This window comes from Scomber japonicus, chromosome 11, assembly GCF_027409825.1.
Source record: "Scomber japonicus isolate fScoJap1 chromosome 11, fScoJap1.pri, whole genome shotgun sequence".
Taxonomy (NCBI): Eukaryota; Metazoa; Chordata; class Actinopteri; order Scombriformes; family Scombridae; genus Scomber; species Scomber japonicus.
The window spans coordinates 19,582,678-19,600,657 of NC_070588.1; the positions used below are offsets into that span (position 1 = coordinate 19,582,678).

Sequence of the window (17,980 nt, forward strand, 5' to 3'; positions counted from 1 at the left end):
AACCATGATCTTAATTTTAACTAATTAACAATACCAATAACATAAATGTAATGTAAATGTAATATTTACTCTTTTGGATATTGTTGATTAATTATTTATTTCTTTATTATGTAGCCTTGTAGACATGTTACAACCGTCCCTGGCATGTGTTACAACTGTCCCTGTACACTGGCACGGTTGTATCATTGGAGTCACTGTCTTTAAATGCGTTTTGCAACCTGAATATATTTCTTAAAAGCACTTTCATACATTGATTCTGTAGTTGACACATTTAAGTTTTTAATATAGCAAATTGGCTGTTCCAGTGTAAACGGTTTCTGATTTATTGGGAAAATTGCTAAAAGTGTTACAACCGTACCTGTCTCACCTACAACAAATCTTCCACAGCAGGCATGATGCACGGTGCTCGACTTCTCTCCAGAGTTGCAAAGTGAAGTGAGTTTTTTCTCGCAAATTTGAGACTTTATAATGTCAGAGAATATCCTAGTTTTTTTTATATAAAATTTACGACTTAATCTGAGAAATTCATAGTTTTTTTTCTCAAAATATTGAGTTCGTAGTTTGGGAGATACAGAAACATGCAGCAATAACATTTTGGATAACAAGCAGATATGGATCCTCGAGAAAATGGTCTTATGAATGTCAGACCACACCAGTTTGCAACAGAGTGTGAGGTATGGCATTATTTGTTTAAAATGTAAAGGATCCAGGGAATGATATTTACAGGTTTAAAGTTGGACACTATATTATGTCCATTTTTTGTTTCATGTTTGGGGTTGAGTTTGTCATGTGATATTACTAAAGGTAAATGTCTGTAGTAAACGCCGCCCACAATGTGAAAAAAATTGACGGAACATTTGAAACCAAAAAAAGCCGCGATTTTTGATGCGTTGGTGATAATGAGTTTTCGGTTTCAATTCCCAGGTTGCTGATTTCTAAGTTTCGCTTGTCTTGATTTTACCCACCCGCATTCCGCGTAGACCCGCCCTACTCCGCTTCTGATTGGCTGTAACGCTGCCTCCCGTGGAACGATTGGTTAGATTTATGCACGAGGACTGAGATGGCTGGAAAATGCGGGTGGGAAAACACAGCCGGTTTGACTTCACTTCCTCCATCCGCTGTATTCCGTATTTATGGAAAGATGGCGGCCCAAACAGAGCGCGGTGTCCCTCTGAGTACGGTGAGTTTACTCATTTATGTTATGAATTTCTGTTGTTATATTGTCTTAGTCAACTGCTGTGAACGGTTACAGACGGATACACTCTACCAGTGTGAGCATAGGGCATGACAAGCAGATGATTTGTTAAATTTTAACAGTGGGATAGACCAGTGGGAGTACCCCCGTTACCCTACACCACACACGATCACACACACACACACACACACACACAGACCTAGACCCCATGTCCAGTAGGGATGGGCGATACTGCTTATTTTTGTTTCGATCCGATACCAAGTAATACTAAAGTTAGTGTACCGATAGTTTTTTTTAAATTAGACCTTAAAAAAAAGAAACATCAATTCTGTTTCATTTATTTAACAAACCAGCAATACAACACTGTTTATTCTTCACATTCATTTAAAAAACAAACAATAAAATAAAGACTTTCTTGGCCAGTGCTCCATTCACTTAAGCCAATTCTATTAAATTGTAATGAGTAGTAGTATGGTAGTATTGGACTATTAGGATTGGACTAGAGTAAACACTGAATAAAATGAAGCACTTTTAAATTTGCAAACAGAAATTGCTTAAAATGTGACTTTCTATTTACATTTAGGCCACTCATCATTCACCAGAAAAACACAAATAGGCAACTAACTAACTGGCCGCTCTGTGGCTGCAGCTGCTCTCAGAAGTAGTGAAACAAGAGGAATCATCTTCGACATAGACACATGTTTTACTGCAGACATTTCTTGTGTTGCCTCTTCAAACGTCTCAAAGCCTCAATTGTTGACTGGATTAGGTCCAGCTCTTCAGCCTAAGGGCCTAAGCACAGGGCATTCATTCAAGTACATAATGTGTGGTGATAACTGCTTCCCTTTACCCCTGAAATCTGTCCAACATAGAAAATGCAGAATTCTTGTTTCTACTACCCACTGGATCAGTTTATGCTCTGTCATGTTCAGCTGCTTCTGTATGTCTGTGAGTTTTTAAGTGGCTTTTTGTGCTATGGTGGAAAAATGATACAACACTACTGCATTTTCCAACAGTTTAACAATTTCAAGGACAGTTTTAATGGCATCTTTGACTACCAGGTTCAAGGTATGGGCAAAACATGGGTAGTGCATCCACCCAGCCTTGTGTACTGCAGAGACAATTGTATCAAAGTAGATGGAGCGCCGTTGTCTGACACCTGCGCATGATGTCAGGCGGGATCCTGTCCCCCGTTTGTCGGAGCGTAACTTTCCCTGAGTCTGTCTACAGACTCCCACCGGTGGTTAACCTTCAGTCGAGACCCAGGTGTCAGTCAGCGAGCGTCCATCCTGCCGACAACACCAAATGTAATATAATTTTTGTAATAGAAGTTTCTCTGAAGAAAAGCACATACGCTGGAGTGATGAATCTTTCTCTTTTACTCAGTACATGCCAGCATGGAGAAGGACACACTGTCGTCAGGGTGACAAAGTAATAAAATACATCAAATGAAGTCGTAAAGTAACAAAAGACAGAAACCCTGCAGAGACTACTGATATCATGTACTGACCCCCTACTAGGTCAAAAGATGGTCAGTTTGATGTTGATGTCTTATCTAGTATAACAAAAGGCCTGAGGCTTAGTTACAGTCCCCCTGACACAATGAGTCTCTCATGACACAAAAATTCCCTCACACAATATTGGGACCATTGTATGCAAGCACCCCATTCCTGTGATTCTTCTCAGCTCTAAACTAATGTTGACAGCTGTGTGTTGTTCATGGAAACAGCACGTTTCTAAAAGAAATTCTTCCATTTGCCACTTGTCAATAAGATGACATGTTACAGTCAAATCGGCCTCAGTGGACCTGGAAGTCCACATGTCTGTGGTCAGAACCACACTCTTGGCACGTTGTAAAGCTGCCTTTACTTCATTTTGACAGTTTTTGTACATGTCTGTGATTGTCCCTTCCATCAGACGTTTGCAGCTTGGGAGTTTATAGCATGGGTCTAGATTTTTCACAAATGCATTGAAACCTCTGTCCTCAAGGATTGAAATAGGTTGGAGGTCCTTGCATATCATCTCTCCAAGGCATCTTGTAATAGCTACAGCTTTCGGAGAGTCATCTATGAAAAAAAAGAAACATTCTTAAGCTACACTAACATTTTATGTGCAATAAGCCTTTCATAAAAGCTTAGATAGGCCTAGGTCTAGGCTACTGACTTAATAATTACACATTTTGAATGAAACTAGAGCCAAAAAACTGATCTTTTAATATATGCAATAAGCACAGTTTTCTGTGTCCAAAATATTATATCACTGCTGTAAACTGCAGTATCTAAATAGTTTTTTTTTCATGTCTAAAATACTGCATTTCCTGCATATGAACTGCAAAACTATACTGTAACATTGAACTGCATTTTGACACTACTACAGTAATGCAGTTATTTTTTGTAAGGGTATAGCTTACATAGCCTAAATCCAACCTACAGCACTCACTGCAAAACTTGACCTTGGCTTTGAGGGCCATATGGAGGCCTAAGCTAATTTACACCAACACCATAGGTTTACCATAAATATCCTGCACATCAAGACATATCCTGTGGAGTATACTACGAAGCCAGGTTACTATCACCAGTTACCTAGATAATGCCTGCCTTTCTGAAACGCCTCTGTTAATGAACTTTGCCTCAATGAAGGAGTGCTATCTGTCTGCTCTCTCTCCTCACATCGTTTCACTTTTACCTCGTCATGCACTTTTGGGTGGCAGTTTTTTAAATGCTTCATTAGATTTGTGGTATTGCCACAGTATCTCACAGTTGTGTCACATATATTCTATTTTGATTCATTGCTTTTGCCCACTTCAAGATAACTCCACACAATGCGCTGTTTACACTCTGCCATTTCTGCAACCAGCACTTGAGTTTGTTTCTGGGTGTGCCTTACTACAGCCGGTCTCGGAGCTGAGTGAGAATGCGGAAGGAAAAGTAGTTCCTATCCAAACAATTCAAAGAATGAGCAAAAATACTCCCAAAAATGATTAGTGCCACGGGTGCTCAGCTCCAAGGCACTCCATTCCAGTAAAGCTGGCGCGTAACTCCTCCCACAGCTTTGAGAAAACCACAACAATATATACATCAAAACGTGCAGCTCGATCGGGAAAGAGGTGCTATCACTTTTGGTGGTGAAATTCCGATTTTTCCCAAAGTTATTCCCAAAACAAAATCGTCATGATTCTCCATTGGAAATTAATGGGAATTTCTTTTTAAACACAAAATTTCAACTTTTTTCAGAGTCACCTAGCTCTCTCATACTTTCACATAGAAATGTGATTCAAACTTTAAAACGGAGGAAAACTTGTGCTCTCTTCAAAACACTAAACTGTTTTTACATAACATGTAAACTTTTCAAAGTATGAGCAGTCAAACGAGGAGTGGAAGTCACTTTTTCTTGAAAGTTAGAGTGGAAGCGTCAGTTATTGACACTTTTACTGCTCAAATGAAGGCCAGGCAGGTATGGTGTGTGTGTGTGTGTCTGTGTGTGTGTGTGTGTGTGTGTGTGTGTGTGTGTGTGAGTGTTTGTACACACTATGTTGTGTGCTAAGGGTATGTGTGAAGCGTCAAGTGCTGTAGTGTCGTGCATAGAGTTAGTGCATGTTCCTACTGCCTTGTGCTCTGTGTGCTACTCTCTGCTGTACTCGTCCCGGCAGTAGCCCCGTGGCACTCAAAATTTCCCTGGAATTTTCTAGTATTAGATTTAATAATCTGATTAAATTATTAATTTGTATCGATCCTGGTGGCGGTGATTAGCTCAGTGGGTAGAGCACCCGCCCCATCTGTTGAGGCTACAGTCCTCACTGCAGGCGACCCCGGTCCTATCCTGCATGTCATTGCCCCCCTGCCTCCCATTTCCGGCCTCTCCCTCTCTCTCTCTCTCTAACCTGTACAATAAAGGCGAAAAGCCCAAAAAATATACATTAAAAAAAAAAAAAAAAGATGAGGCTCGATCCTTAAAGCTAAACTATTAGGATTGAAATATTGATATTTTGGTATTGATCCGCCCATCACTAATGTCCATCTACTAAGGGACAGTGTTGCCAGTCGCCTTAACCACTACTGGAATTTCCTACAAATCCATTCATCTTCTGTCTCTCCCTGAAACTGAGAATAAACAAGTAGCTCCACTAAGTTGGTCAAACATACAAAATAAACAATAAGCAAACCTCTTTGTAAACATTTAGTGCAAACAGGAAGTCAAGACCTTCAGAACCATATTTGTTATTTTTGTCGTTTTCAAGCTGTCAGTTGGAAGTTTCACACATCTTTGCTATTGCTTACTCTGTCCTCCACCTTGCTGCCCTGCTGCTGCTCCCTCTTCTCAATCTTGTTGCCCTTCTGATGTTCTCTCTCCTCCAACTTGTCACACTGCCGCTGCTCCGTCTCCTCCACCTTGTCACACTGCCGCTGCTCCGTCTCCGCTACATTGTCCCACTGCTGCTGCTCTCTGTCCTCCACCTTGTCACACTGCTGCTGCTCTCTCTCCCCTCCACCTTGTCACACTGCTGCTGCTCTCTGTCCTCCACCTTACTGCCCTGCTGCTGCTCCCTCTTCTCAATCTTGTTGCCCTTCTGATGTTCTCTCTCCTCCACCTTGTCACACTGCCGCTGCTCCGTCTCCTCCACCTTGTCACACTGCTGCTGCTCTCTCTCCTCCACCTTGTCACACTGCTGCTGCTCCGTCTCCTCCACCTTGTCACACTGCTGCTGCTCCGTCTCCTCCACCTTGTCACATTGCTGCTGCTCCGTCTCCTCCACCTTGTCACACTGCTGCTGCTCTCTGTCCTCCACCTTGTCACACTGCTGCTGCTCTCTGTCCTCCACCTTGTCACACTGCTGCTGCTCTCTGTCCTCCACCTTGTCACACTGCTGCTACTCTCTCTCCTCCACCTTGTCACACTGCCGCTGCTCCGTCTCCTCCACCTTGTCACACTGCTGCTACTCCTACTCCTACTTCTGTGCTACTGTGTAAATAATGCTGATAGTGGATTATATATAAATATTTGTTTAAAGATGATATTTACTTAATATCTAAGAAAAGGTGTACGTGACATCTGTACCTGTGCAACATGAGCCAATATCCATGCTTATTTAATTGTCTGGACAGAAATCAAATCCAAGCCTGTCTTTCTCTTTTTGAAAAATAAACCAAGGTCAAGCTGTCCTCCTTTTTCTTTTTTAAGTCATTCTGACCACAGATTCTCAAAACTGTGTTTTTCTCAAATGTTTAGTACTGTTTTTGTTTGTTTTCTTTCATTTCTATGGCTTATTCCTCTGTGGGACAGAATATACATTTTATAATATAATATAATATTTAATTTCACAATAGCTGTTACAAGGAAGTATATAAAAAGCTGTTGATGATCTTCAAACAGCCTGATGTCCGTAACATTGTTGCTATATACAGGAAACCGTGTCTTCACTCCTCTAAAGTGCAGATTCAAACCTTTTCTCACATGAATTAGATTGAATTTGATTGAGATGTATTTTTTATTAGCCAGTGTAAAGCTTAATCAGCCAATGAAAGGGTTACTATTTATATCAACATACCTCAAAAAACAAATATCTGCAACATGGTCACAGTCAAAGTATTTTGTAGATATGTTTATATAGGACACAAAGTATAACACAATAGAAAATAATAAAGCCACCGATTGAATTAGAAAGGATTGATGTATGAAATTAAGATCACTTTGAAATACAAATGTCACCACTGTTTCTCTTTTCATTTGCTCCAATTGCAGCTTTGTCCCAAGTTTCTTCACACCAACTCTACCAGCCACACCTGGCCCTTCAGTGCTATTGCTGAGCTCATAGGTGAGTCATCACAACAAGTATATTTTTTTATTGTACAGGGAAGACAGGAAATGGGAGGCAGAGGGGCAATGACACGCAGGATAGGGCCGCACCCGAGACAGATTCAAACCGCCTGCAGTGAGGACTGTAGCCTCAACACATGGGGCGGGTGCTCTACCCACTGAGCTAAACAGGAATCCACAGCACCATTTATTTCAGCAAACTAAGAAACAATAAATTAACCTACGCCAAATTATCCATATGGAGTTTGCCCAGGTTCAATGTATATAACTACACCTCAGGTTTATCTGATTAAAGCCTCAAATATCAACTAATAGACTATCTTTTGATGAAATGATGTTTTAACAGCACTTAATGAATATTCCAAAAAGTGCTAGGATGGACTTGTTAATGTGTTTATGGAGAAATATAGCTATAATTAATTTGAATTGACCTATGAATGACCTACGAATTGACCTACAAATTACAAAATGGGCCTCCTGTCCATCCCCCGCACCACAAGGCAAACCTTCGGGAGCATGGCCTTCAGTGTGGTAGCTCCTACACTGTGGAACTCGCTCCCTCAGTACATTCGCCAAACACCAACTCTGGACTCTTTTAAATCATTGTTGAAAAGGCACTTGTTCCTTCAGGCTTTTGCCGGCTAAATGTGTGTTTTTTGTCTGTGTTTCTTGTTATTGTGAAGCGACCTTGGGTTTCATGAAAGGCGCTATACAAAATAAAGTTTATTATTATTATTATCATTATTATTATTATTATTACAAATTGGCATATTTCAGGTTATAATTTAAATCTAATCAGAGCTTAATCAAAATGCTGCAATTAACATTGTTAAGTAGTATTCCCTGTCTCATCTTTTTATGATTAAGTCACTTATCTGACTGGTATGTGACAGCTTTTTTTAATAGGGATGAGCTCAGAATGAATGCTGGGTGACTTACTGATCTGTTTAAGTATAGGAACCTTTTGGATATTTTGGAAACAGTCACTGACCTGTTTTGGTTTGGCTCTTTGACAACTGTGATGTCAAAGTGTACATATGACCGCTAGAGGGTGAAGATGGTGTTGATAGTCACTAGAATACTGAAGTGTAGTCCTCAGTGATTTTACAGTTGATTAAAATCAAATTCAAGTGTATCACAATACAAACCTTGCTTCTGTGCCACGTGTTTACTGGAACAAAGCAATCATTAAGAGTTAAGCGTCATTATTCTACAAGGGAGCCCTGTGAACACATTACATATATACAACATATATAAACTCACACACAGAGCAACCATCACACACACAGACACACTAATTAAAACAGTGACTGATATTATTAAAAATATCAGTGAGCAGAATGTTAAAATTTGTATTTAATTAGATTTAGTTTGACACCTGGTAAACTGCACAGAACCAGAGACCAGTTCATGCCAGTTGGTATGAGGGCGTTTAAAAACTAAACTATTCTGTTATCTTGTGATAACTGAGAGTGTTTCTCAGTTAAACAGAGGATATTAACAGTACATTTTCTTCTGTTCCTTTTTCTTCATAAATAATCTACAGTTGGATTCATTAGTAGCTAATTTTGCTCTCTAGATATTTTTGTTGTGCAGTCATAATATGTCAATGAAATGTCTCTTCAACAAAACATTTAGTTCATGTTTCTTATGCCCACCACAACCTCCTTGTGGCTAATGTAAATTCTCTCCATACTAATTTTTGCATGCATGCAAATGACATTCAAATTATTGTAATTTTTTCAATCCAGTCGAATATATAAAATCTATCTCTGTGAACATACCTCCACCTATTATTTCCATGGTTTGAATGTAGTAAGGAGAGGTCCACTTTCCAAACAGTGCATAAAATGACACAAAAACTACAATTTCAGCCTGGTGTGCCTATTTGAAAACTAACTGAAGGCGTCTGTGTTAGAACACTCTTGAAAAACTGACACAGAAGCCTCATTAAATCTGACTTTCACTACTCTGCAACTTTACTCAATGGAGGTCAACAGATAATATCCAGGTAATATTTATTTGGTCTTAAAATATGTTTCTTTTGACAGACAATGCCTACGATCCAGATGTTTGGGCCAAACAGTTCTGGATTGATAAGACTATAGTCAACGAAGAGGAATGCCTCAGCTTCATGGATAATGGAAATGGACTGGACCTTGAAACAATGCATAAAATGCTCAGGTACAGACTCTGTTACTCTCTCCGTTTGTGTCTTTAGCTTATGCATTTAAAATGTTCTGATACGTGTAAAGGATTATGTGTATGAACAATGATGCGATTCATATGCTCACTAAGAATGTGCACCCCCCCCCCTCAAGCTTTGGATACAGTGACAAGACTGCTGTAGGTGGTGTACAGCCGATTGGTATCTATGGCAACGGTTTCAAGTCTGGATCCATGCGTCTGGGCAAAGACGCCATTGTCTTTTCCAAGTCGAAGGATGCCTCATGTGTTGGGATGCTCTCTCAGACCTACCTGGAAAAGATCGATGCTCAGCAAATAGTTGTACCCATTCTCCTCTTTGAGCAGACAGGAGCAAAAAAGTATATCCTTGATCTACTGCACATATACTGTAAAGAAATCTTAAGCATGTTAAACATTTTATTACGTATTGAAGTTTGGATGTGATGCGTTTGTATTTTTGTATCTTATCGTAAAAGTGGTTTTGGTGTTGTTATTCATTGTTTGAAAGTTAGAAAAAATACTTACACCAGACAGTCATGTTTCCATTTGTCCTAATTTAACACTACAAGTCGCCCTTAACTTCAGTTCCACTCAGTGTAAAAGAGGAGCACAAAGCCAGTCTGCAAGACATCTTGCGCTATTCTCCTTTCAAGACAGAGGAAGAACTTCTCACTGAAATCAATGCCATCGGTAACTCTTGGTCCACAGGGAAAACTGGCACAAGGATCATCATCTGGAATCTCCGCAGGTCTGTATATAGTCAGGACACAAACAGATGTTCTGCATTTTAAAAAACAAGTGTTGTGGCCCACAGGAACGTTTTGATTGTGTTGTGCTCAGGCTCTTTTCAAAACCTCACATACAATGAAGCAAGTTTAGCAGTTAGGCAGCCAACTTTGAGCATCACAGGTTCCACTCTCATGGCACTGGCTCAGTTTTTAGTAGTGGGGATCATCATGTTAACTTGTTGCAGACATAGATGGTGACATTCACAGGATCTGTCGACTAACCAATCAACTTTGAACACAAATCCAGTCATCTTTCCAACAGGAATCTGACGTAAAAAAAGTACATTACGCAGTAATAAAGAGCACACAGCTACATGTTTAAAGTAATAAAGAGCACACAGCTACACATTTCCTAAATGTAGGAAATGTTTTATGTGCACCTGTTTGCTCTCTCTGGATTTAAAACATGCTTCCATTAAATGACAGGAAGCTTATTAAGCATATATATCAGGTCCTTTTGTCTGTGAATTAAGAATGACTTGTTATACATGTGATACATGCCCATTTTCTCATACTGTTTGTGTTTTGTTTTTCCAGCACGTCCACTGGAACGGAGTTTGATTTTCAGACAAACCGTTACGACATCAGAATTCCATCTGACGTCTACGAGGAAATGAGTAAAACTCCTCAAAATGCAGCGAACATCACTTTATACAACCCTGAGAGTGTGTACTCACTGAGGGTAAGAAGCAGTAATGTAAACATCACACACATTCAGTTGTAACAGTTTCCACAATGTTATACAGCCATCAAAATCTTATATTATTAATTACTAACAGACTGAAATCTCACTACTGTGTTAAACCAGGGTGTGAATCCTAATTATTTTGCTTATCTGAGTTTCATATTTGTGGTTTTGTCTGAAATGTTTCAACAGCTGTCAGATTGCTGTGAAATTAATTACAGAGATCCGTGTTCCCCTCAGGATGAATTATTTTGACTTTGATCACCTGACTTTTGATCTAGTGTCGTCATCTGCAAAACTAATGTCATTCACAGCCTCAGGTGTACTTTGTGTTAAGTGCTAATTAGCAAAAATGCTAGCTAATCCAAGATGGTGAGCATGGTAAAGATTATACTCGCTAAACATCATGCATGTGTGTTTTCCTGATGTGATCATTTAGCTCAAAGCAGCATAGTTCATGAGCACGGCCTCACAGAGCCACTAGCTGTAACTGTTATTTCTTTTACTGGTGAAGCTGAGTCACTGTTTTGTTTTTGTTTTTTTAAATCTGTGCATGATCTGTGTTTTTATGTACAAGAAAATCATTTTTAAAGATATAACAGCATACAATTACCTTTTTACCCTTTCATTTTCATAAATTGATTAATGTGTTTTGATGGACACAGGCATATTGCAGTATTTTGTACCTGAAGCCTCGGATGCAGATCATCATACGAGGTCAAAAGGTGAAATCTCAGCTCATTGCAAAGAGTCTGGCCTGCATCAGGAAGGACCGCTACAAGCCCACTTTCCTGGTATCCTTTCATCACAGGCTCTCTAGAGCTCTGCCCTTTTTTTGTTGCAGTTTGAGTCATTTGGGAAATGCACGGAAAGTGTTTATATCTCGACTGTTTAGTTTTCCTGACATTTTATTTTAGACCAGACATGTTCCTATCACTTTTGGTTATAACACCAAAAGTAAAGACCAGTATGGCATTATGATGTATCACAAGAATCGTCTCATCAAAGCCTACGAACGTGTGGGCTGCCAGCTCAGGGTGAGTTTGCGCTGTTGTTTGTGAGTGTGTTTGTTATACGTAGTTCCCAAATCTTCTCACCTGATGTTTATCTCTAATCACATGTCTCTTTGCCTCCTACAGGCCAATAACAAAGGCGTTGGGGTTATCGGGGTCATGGAGTGTAACTATCTGGATCCTACCCACAACAAACAGAGCTTTTTGGAGACTGATAAGTACAGGTAATAGCATCAGTGCTGAAATCAGATTTGATCATATTGGTATGATTAAGGGCTAGATAGCTGTCTTTTATACACACACAAATTATAATGTTGATCATATTACTGAAATATTTCTCAGCACATGACTATTAAACAGGAATGCAGACATCTGAACTGTTTAATTTCTTGGAACAGGAAAACTATGAGCAATTTGGGGATCAAACTGGAGGAGTACTGGAATGAAATCCGCTACACAAAGAATAGAGAGAATCCAGATAGCGCCATACCAGTGGAAGATACCATGTTAGTATATCACCAAATTTGTAGTGCCTGACATCATGTTTTCACACAAATGTGTAACCATGCACACTCTCTACTTTCTCTGAAACTTTTCTCTATCCATGTCCACAGGAAGCGTCCAGATCAAAACTGGGTGCAGTGTGATAACTGTTTGCGCTGGCGGAAACTCCCTGATGGGATTGACTGCAGCAAGCTGCCAGATAAATGGTTCTGCCAGTTGAATCCTGATCCTCAGTTCAGGTAACCAAAGCATTATCAAAAACTGTTGTAAAGTCACAATCTGATGTGATACACAAAACAAATGAAAAATAATACTCCATTATTCCAACATCCATATATTGCTCCTTGTTATTTTTTTTGTCAACAATAAATGTAGCATCATTTAACAGAACTACTATCTGTACATACATCTACAACAGTTGAAAACTTGATCCGCAAGTGTAGATTGATTAACACAAATTTAAATTAATTAATTAAATTTAATTCATAATTAATTAATTTAGGTCCCTGAGATCACATGCATACACATGCAACACTTTCTCAGTTGTGGGAATTTAAACTGCACATATTTTGCATACAGATTTTACTGAGAGATGGAGCAGGAGAAAGAGAGAGATTATGATGTTTTCTCATAGTTTCGGGGACATACCACACATCTATGTTGAAAAGACATGGAAAAGTGGATTTATAATATATGACCTTTAACAATTTCAATGTATGCATAGGTTGAAACAGTGTAGGCTTGAAAACTCTTCCCTCTTTCTTACCAGAGTGACTTGGCCAAAATAGTCTTGGACTCCACAGACTGATAACAGTTTTTTGAATTTGCTTGACCAGGAGCTGCCAGGTAGAGGAGGAGCCTGAGGACTCTGATGATGATCAACCTTCATACCGCAAAACCTACAAACAACAGTGAGTCATATTTTGACACATTATGACACAACTTTAGCTGAAAATGGAACCAGCATATTAATATTTTAAGAACTGTTACTTCCCAGTTCAGTGAAGTTTAAAAGTAGTGTTACATTAAAAATAGTTCTGTGTTTTTATAGTGTGATATTAGTATTAACTAAATGTATAAAAGGGATTATTGTTTCCTCCTTATATCTGGTTATTGTATTCTTTATTTCTCCTGTGCCACTGTCCACAAACGAAGGTGAGCTGAAACCATAGGCCCTCAGGTTTTGTAGGTCTACTTTGTCTCAAAAGTGGGATACATGGGCGTGTACCTGGCCGAGTGTTTAGAGCGCATGCCACATACGCAACCGACCCCGGTTCAAAATCCATAAATCCATATATATATATATATATATATATATATACGTGTGTGTGTGTGTGTGGGACTAATGTATTAATATGCTATAATAAAAACAAATTATGACCTTTGTTACTTGTTTGTTACAGAGAGAAAGAAGACAAGAAGAAACAAGATACACAAAGACAAAAGGTGAATGTCTGCTGTAAAGCTCATAAAGAAGATAGTTTTGTTTACATGAGCCTGATGTGCTCATCTTTTCTGCTGGTTTTGGTCCTTATGCACATGCTGGTAGAATATATACTTGACACAAACAGCACAAGGTATTGTATGATCTAGCAGTATTCATTTCTTGTCTTCTAGATAGAGGAAGAACAAAGGCAACGGGAAGAGCAGCGCTTGGCTAATCTTGCCAAGCAAAACAAGGCTCTTAGACGAAAACTGCGTGAAACAGTATGTTTTTGATTTTAATAAATACATAAAATAATGTTGATGTAGTTTAGGGATTATAATAAATACATACAAAAAATACATGTCAGTGTGTGTTATATTTGTTGTTCTTGATGACAGGCTGCGCGTCCACCCTCCACTCCCATTACCCCAAAGAGCAGGTCACTGCAAGGGGGTGCTGCAAGGGCCGGATCCTCTCCACAAGGGTCCTCCACCATTTCCAAAGCTGGTAAGAAAAACTGCTGTGTGTGAATGGTTATCATAAACTACTTATGGGGACAAAAGTGGAACTTAGGACAACGTAATTGGGGATGGCTTGTCCAACTGGGGACAAACGTTGATTCTTTGGCCAGTGGTTAAGATTAGGCAAGTAGTGGTTTATGGTTAGGTTTAGAGTAAGAAATGAATCTGTGTGTGTGTGTGTGTGTGTGAGTGAAGGGATGGTAGGTTTCAGAAATTAAAAACAGTCTTCTTTCTCCAGCCTGCAGCCCCTCCAGTAGCAGTGGTCTTCCAATTATCACTAATGTATGTTCTCTGTCACCAGCCACCACAAGGTAAGATTTTGTGCTATTTGTGAGCCTAACTATATACCTTGCACCTCATGTAAGAAGCATATTAACTGGGTTTTGTTGCACTGCAGGGGGAAAAGACTGCCGCCGGTTACTCCACAAAGAACGCCCAAAAGACCAAGAGTAAGTCCCTTGGATAGAGTTACCTCAGATGCACCCCTGTCAGTGGATGCACCGGTCTCCCCGTCAGTCATCAATGAGAACGATGATAGTGATGATAGTGATGATACCGATGACGACATATTCATCTTGGAGACTGCCAGTACCCCCAAGCCAAAAAAGACAGATTTGGATTTGTCTAAAGTGGAGATCAAGCAGGAGCCAATTGATTCCAATGTGGACATGCTGATGGAGTGTAGTGATGATGCCACTGTGGATGATGCGCCTGACGCAAATGCTGCCGGAACAGGCCCGTCAGAGACAGTGGCTGCGGGAACCAGTACCTCCCCAGCACCTCCTCCAGAGGTGGCCAGCATCACCACCCAAACAGAAGCACGTAAAATAAAGGAGGAGAGTCAAACTGAAGAGAATGGGGGAGCATGGCAGAGTACATCTAATGAGAGTGGAGCACAACTGAAATCAGATGTTGGTGTCTGCAGCATTGAGCAAAGATTAATTAAGCAAGATAGTAACGATGACAGTCACAGCGGGAACAAAGGAAAGCAGACTTTGCTGAATGGAATGAACTATCTGGATAGTGACGAAGACGCTGGTCCTTCGTGTGCAAATGCCTCTGACAAAAAGTCGTCTCCACCGCACTTCGGCAATATGGCCGAGGCTCAGGAACAGCAAGATGAGCTCCTAAAGCTCATGCAGGCTACAGCTCAGGAGAGAGACTCTTTCAAAGAGCAGGTCAGTCAACTTACCTGTCAGCTGGAAGACATGCAGAGCAGACTGCAGGAACTGTCTCAGATCAATGTAAAGAAGGAGTTGTCTCACCAAGCCAACCAGACAGAGGAGACAGAGGATGGGAAGGACTACAAAAGTTTGTTTGAAAAGGCCAAACAGAAAGTCGATGAACTGATTAAGGACAAAGAGGCTTTGCTGACAGCTGCTGAAACCAAACCCAGTACTTCAGAGGAAAAGGACATGGATGAGATTGCGCTGCAAGTTGACTCTCTGGTACGGGAACTGGATCAAAGAAACAAGGAGAGAGATGAACTGCGCTCACAGGTCAGTGCTCCAGTTGTGTTTTGCACATAAAGGATAAGAGCGGCAATATTCTATACTTTTAATATCATCAACAACCCCCATGACTTAATAACATTCATCTGTTTCTCAATGATTTCTAACTTCCCCAGCCTGTCTGTGACATGCCTTTCTACTGAAGACATACATTTTGAAATGAAGCAGTAATAAACATATCATCCATTAATAACCTTTTTAATTAAACAACAATGGAGGTCTGTGGCACAGAGCAGTAAACCACATCAGGCTTTGGATACAAAGGAAAGAACATGTTTTAGTCTTTTCATGGGATTTGTTGACACTAAGAAAAATATGGAACATAACCACACTTATCCTTTAATGCAGGCATTGTAGTTCCCTTATCAGATCAACTATAGTCATAAGCAGGAAATGCTGCTTATAGGCTCATAAAACCGCTTCCAAGACTTTAGCATGGAAGTTAATTCTTGATCTAAATTCTTGATCTTGACTCACTAGTTTTTTACATTGATTTTACATTGATATTTACCATCTTACCCCCCCCCATCCTCATTTTCTTTCCTCCTGGTGTTCTCGTTCTGCTTTGCCACCAGTTGGACAGCCTGGAGGAAGACAAGGCAATACTGGCATCTCAGTGTGAAGAGCTTAGGTTAAGTCTGCAGCAGCAGAGGGAAGAGGCACAGAAGAGAAGCATAGCTCAACTCAGAACCAGTGACTCCTCTGCACAGACAGATCCAGTAGAGGCAGAACGGACAGCCGACCTTGGCACAGCTTCAACTTCAGACACGTCAGGAAATCACTATCTTTTGTATTATTATGTTTAAATGATCACTCGTGTGACAGCCATTTATGAACTTAACAACCTAGCAGAACAGTGATCTAATTTGTATGTCTCTTTTTTTTTCTTTTCTCTCAGTTTGATTGAGCTACGTCATAACGTTGGACGCCTGCTTGTCTCCTTTGTGCCGGCTCTGGACCTGGCCCAAGTCAACTATGAATGTAATGTACTCGATGAGATCCTACAACAGGTTCTCTCAGATGTAGAGACTGTAGAGAAATGGATCAAGAAATGAATACCATGTGTTCAGATTGTGTTGGAAAAATAAGTTGCACTATATTCTGTTTTGTTTTTTTTAATCTCATAATCCAAAAAGTATGTCCAATATATTTTTATATTTCCACCCTGTTAATCTTCTGTGATGAAATGCTCTGTGGCACATTTAGTACTGCTGCTATGCTGAAATTTAACTAGAGCTATTTTAAACAGATCACTTTAGTCTTTAAACTGATTGTGCTTGCTTTAGCAGTATCTACTTGGAAACCATGATGGATTGAATGTTAATGAGTTTGAGGTATGATGGAAGGATGGGTTGTGTTTCCTTGAAAACAGTATTTCTATGTGAAGTATTGGTATGGGAACTAATATGAGGAGAAAATGTAAGCAGCTAAATGATGTCTCTCCTCCAAAGCACATTCCATTTCAAATATGCACAATGAGATGGTTTTGGTGGGATACATTTGTAATACAACTTAAGTTTGAATTGAACAAAATATATTGAGCTGCAAAGATCAATTGATTAGTCGAATGATGGAAATTCTATTTTGATAACTGAGTAATTCATTATTAAGAAAGAAATGTTAGCCACTAAATGTAAATTAAACGGTGTTCTGTAAATAGGTATTCATCCACATATTTCAATAACATTGGGTAGAAAACTTTTAAGATTTAGCTACTCTTATTTTCTTATTTATAAATAATTTGCAACGCTCTTTGTAAATATCTTAAAGAAATCATTTCTGCTGTCACTCAAGATGAGATTTTAGGATACATTTTATACTTTGGGGGTTCTCTTCATTCATATGGTTTAATAAATTTGAGCTATATTAATGTACCCTGCATATGCTGAGTTGTGTCATGAGAATTTATCATTTCCAGTATTTGTATACCTGTAACGTTATTACAGCTGCCGACATTCCCATTACATTGCTTTGGGTGCCTTTTCTAAGTGTTTTTGGGGTACAAGGAGTTAGAGTGGTAACATATTTTAATATTTGTCATATCTAAATATCATAATAAAACAATAGCTGTTTGAAGTTGGGTCCCTAGGCAGTTGTCCTACGTATACTTCAGAGGAAAATTTTGTACTTCTACTATGTTGACCTTTTGGATTTCACTCACAAAAGATAACTATTTAAATATGATGCATTATTGTCCATTCAACCATACAGCATTGTGAGTCAATGTATTGTGCTATTGCCTCTCATTCACTTGCTTGCCGAAATGTGAGTGCACAGAAACATGGCAGACAAAAGCAAATGTTTGGTTAATGGAAAGAAACCTTTACTAATTAACA

The 17,980-nt window shown here is 39.5% G+C and overlaps 1 protein-coding gene across 1 annotated transcript; it reads left to right on the forward strand.

Annotated features, from left to right (window-relative positions):
* The first annotated feature begins 1,141 nt into the window (after nucleotides 1–1,141).
* On the forward strand, nucleotides 1,142–17,106 carry morc3a (MORC family CW-type zinc finger 3a). The gene is made up of 19 exons (XM_053329068.1): nucleotides 1,142–1,180; nucleotides 6,935–7,007; nucleotides 9,061–9,193; nucleotides 9,331–9,557; nucleotides 9,788–9,944; nucleotides 10,522–10,666; nucleotides 11,335–11,463; nucleotides 11,587–11,706; nucleotides 11,809–11,906; nucleotides 12,081–12,188; nucleotides 12,297–12,425; nucleotides 13,023–13,097; nucleotides 13,590–13,632; nucleotides 13,804–13,893; nucleotides 14,011–14,119; nucleotides 14,372–14,444; nucleotides 14,531–15,632; nucleotides 16,220–16,413; nucleotides 16,543–17,106. Exons 1-19 carry the CDS (start codon nucleotides 1,142–1,144, stop codon nucleotides 16,697–16,699), a joined length of 3,201 nt encoding a protein of 1,066 aa, XP_053185043.1. The 3' UTR covers nucleotides 16,700–17,106.
* The last annotated feature ends 874 nt before the right edge of the window (nucleotides 17,107–17,980 follow it).

Bases quoted from the DNA above. Each gene is read 5' to 3' on its own strand.
- morc3a (XM_053329068.1), top strand. From the start codon at position 1,142: ATGGCGGCCCAAACAGAGCGCGGTGTCCCTCTGAGTACG. The intron at 7,008-9,060 runs GTGAGTCATCAC...TTCTTTTGACAG, and splicing joins TGCTATTGCTGAGCTCATAG to ACAATGCCTACGATCCAGAT. The intron at 16,414-16,542 runs GTCAGGAAATCA...CTTTTCTCTCAG, and splicing joins ACAGCTTCAACTTCAGACAC to TTTGATTGAGCTACGTCATA.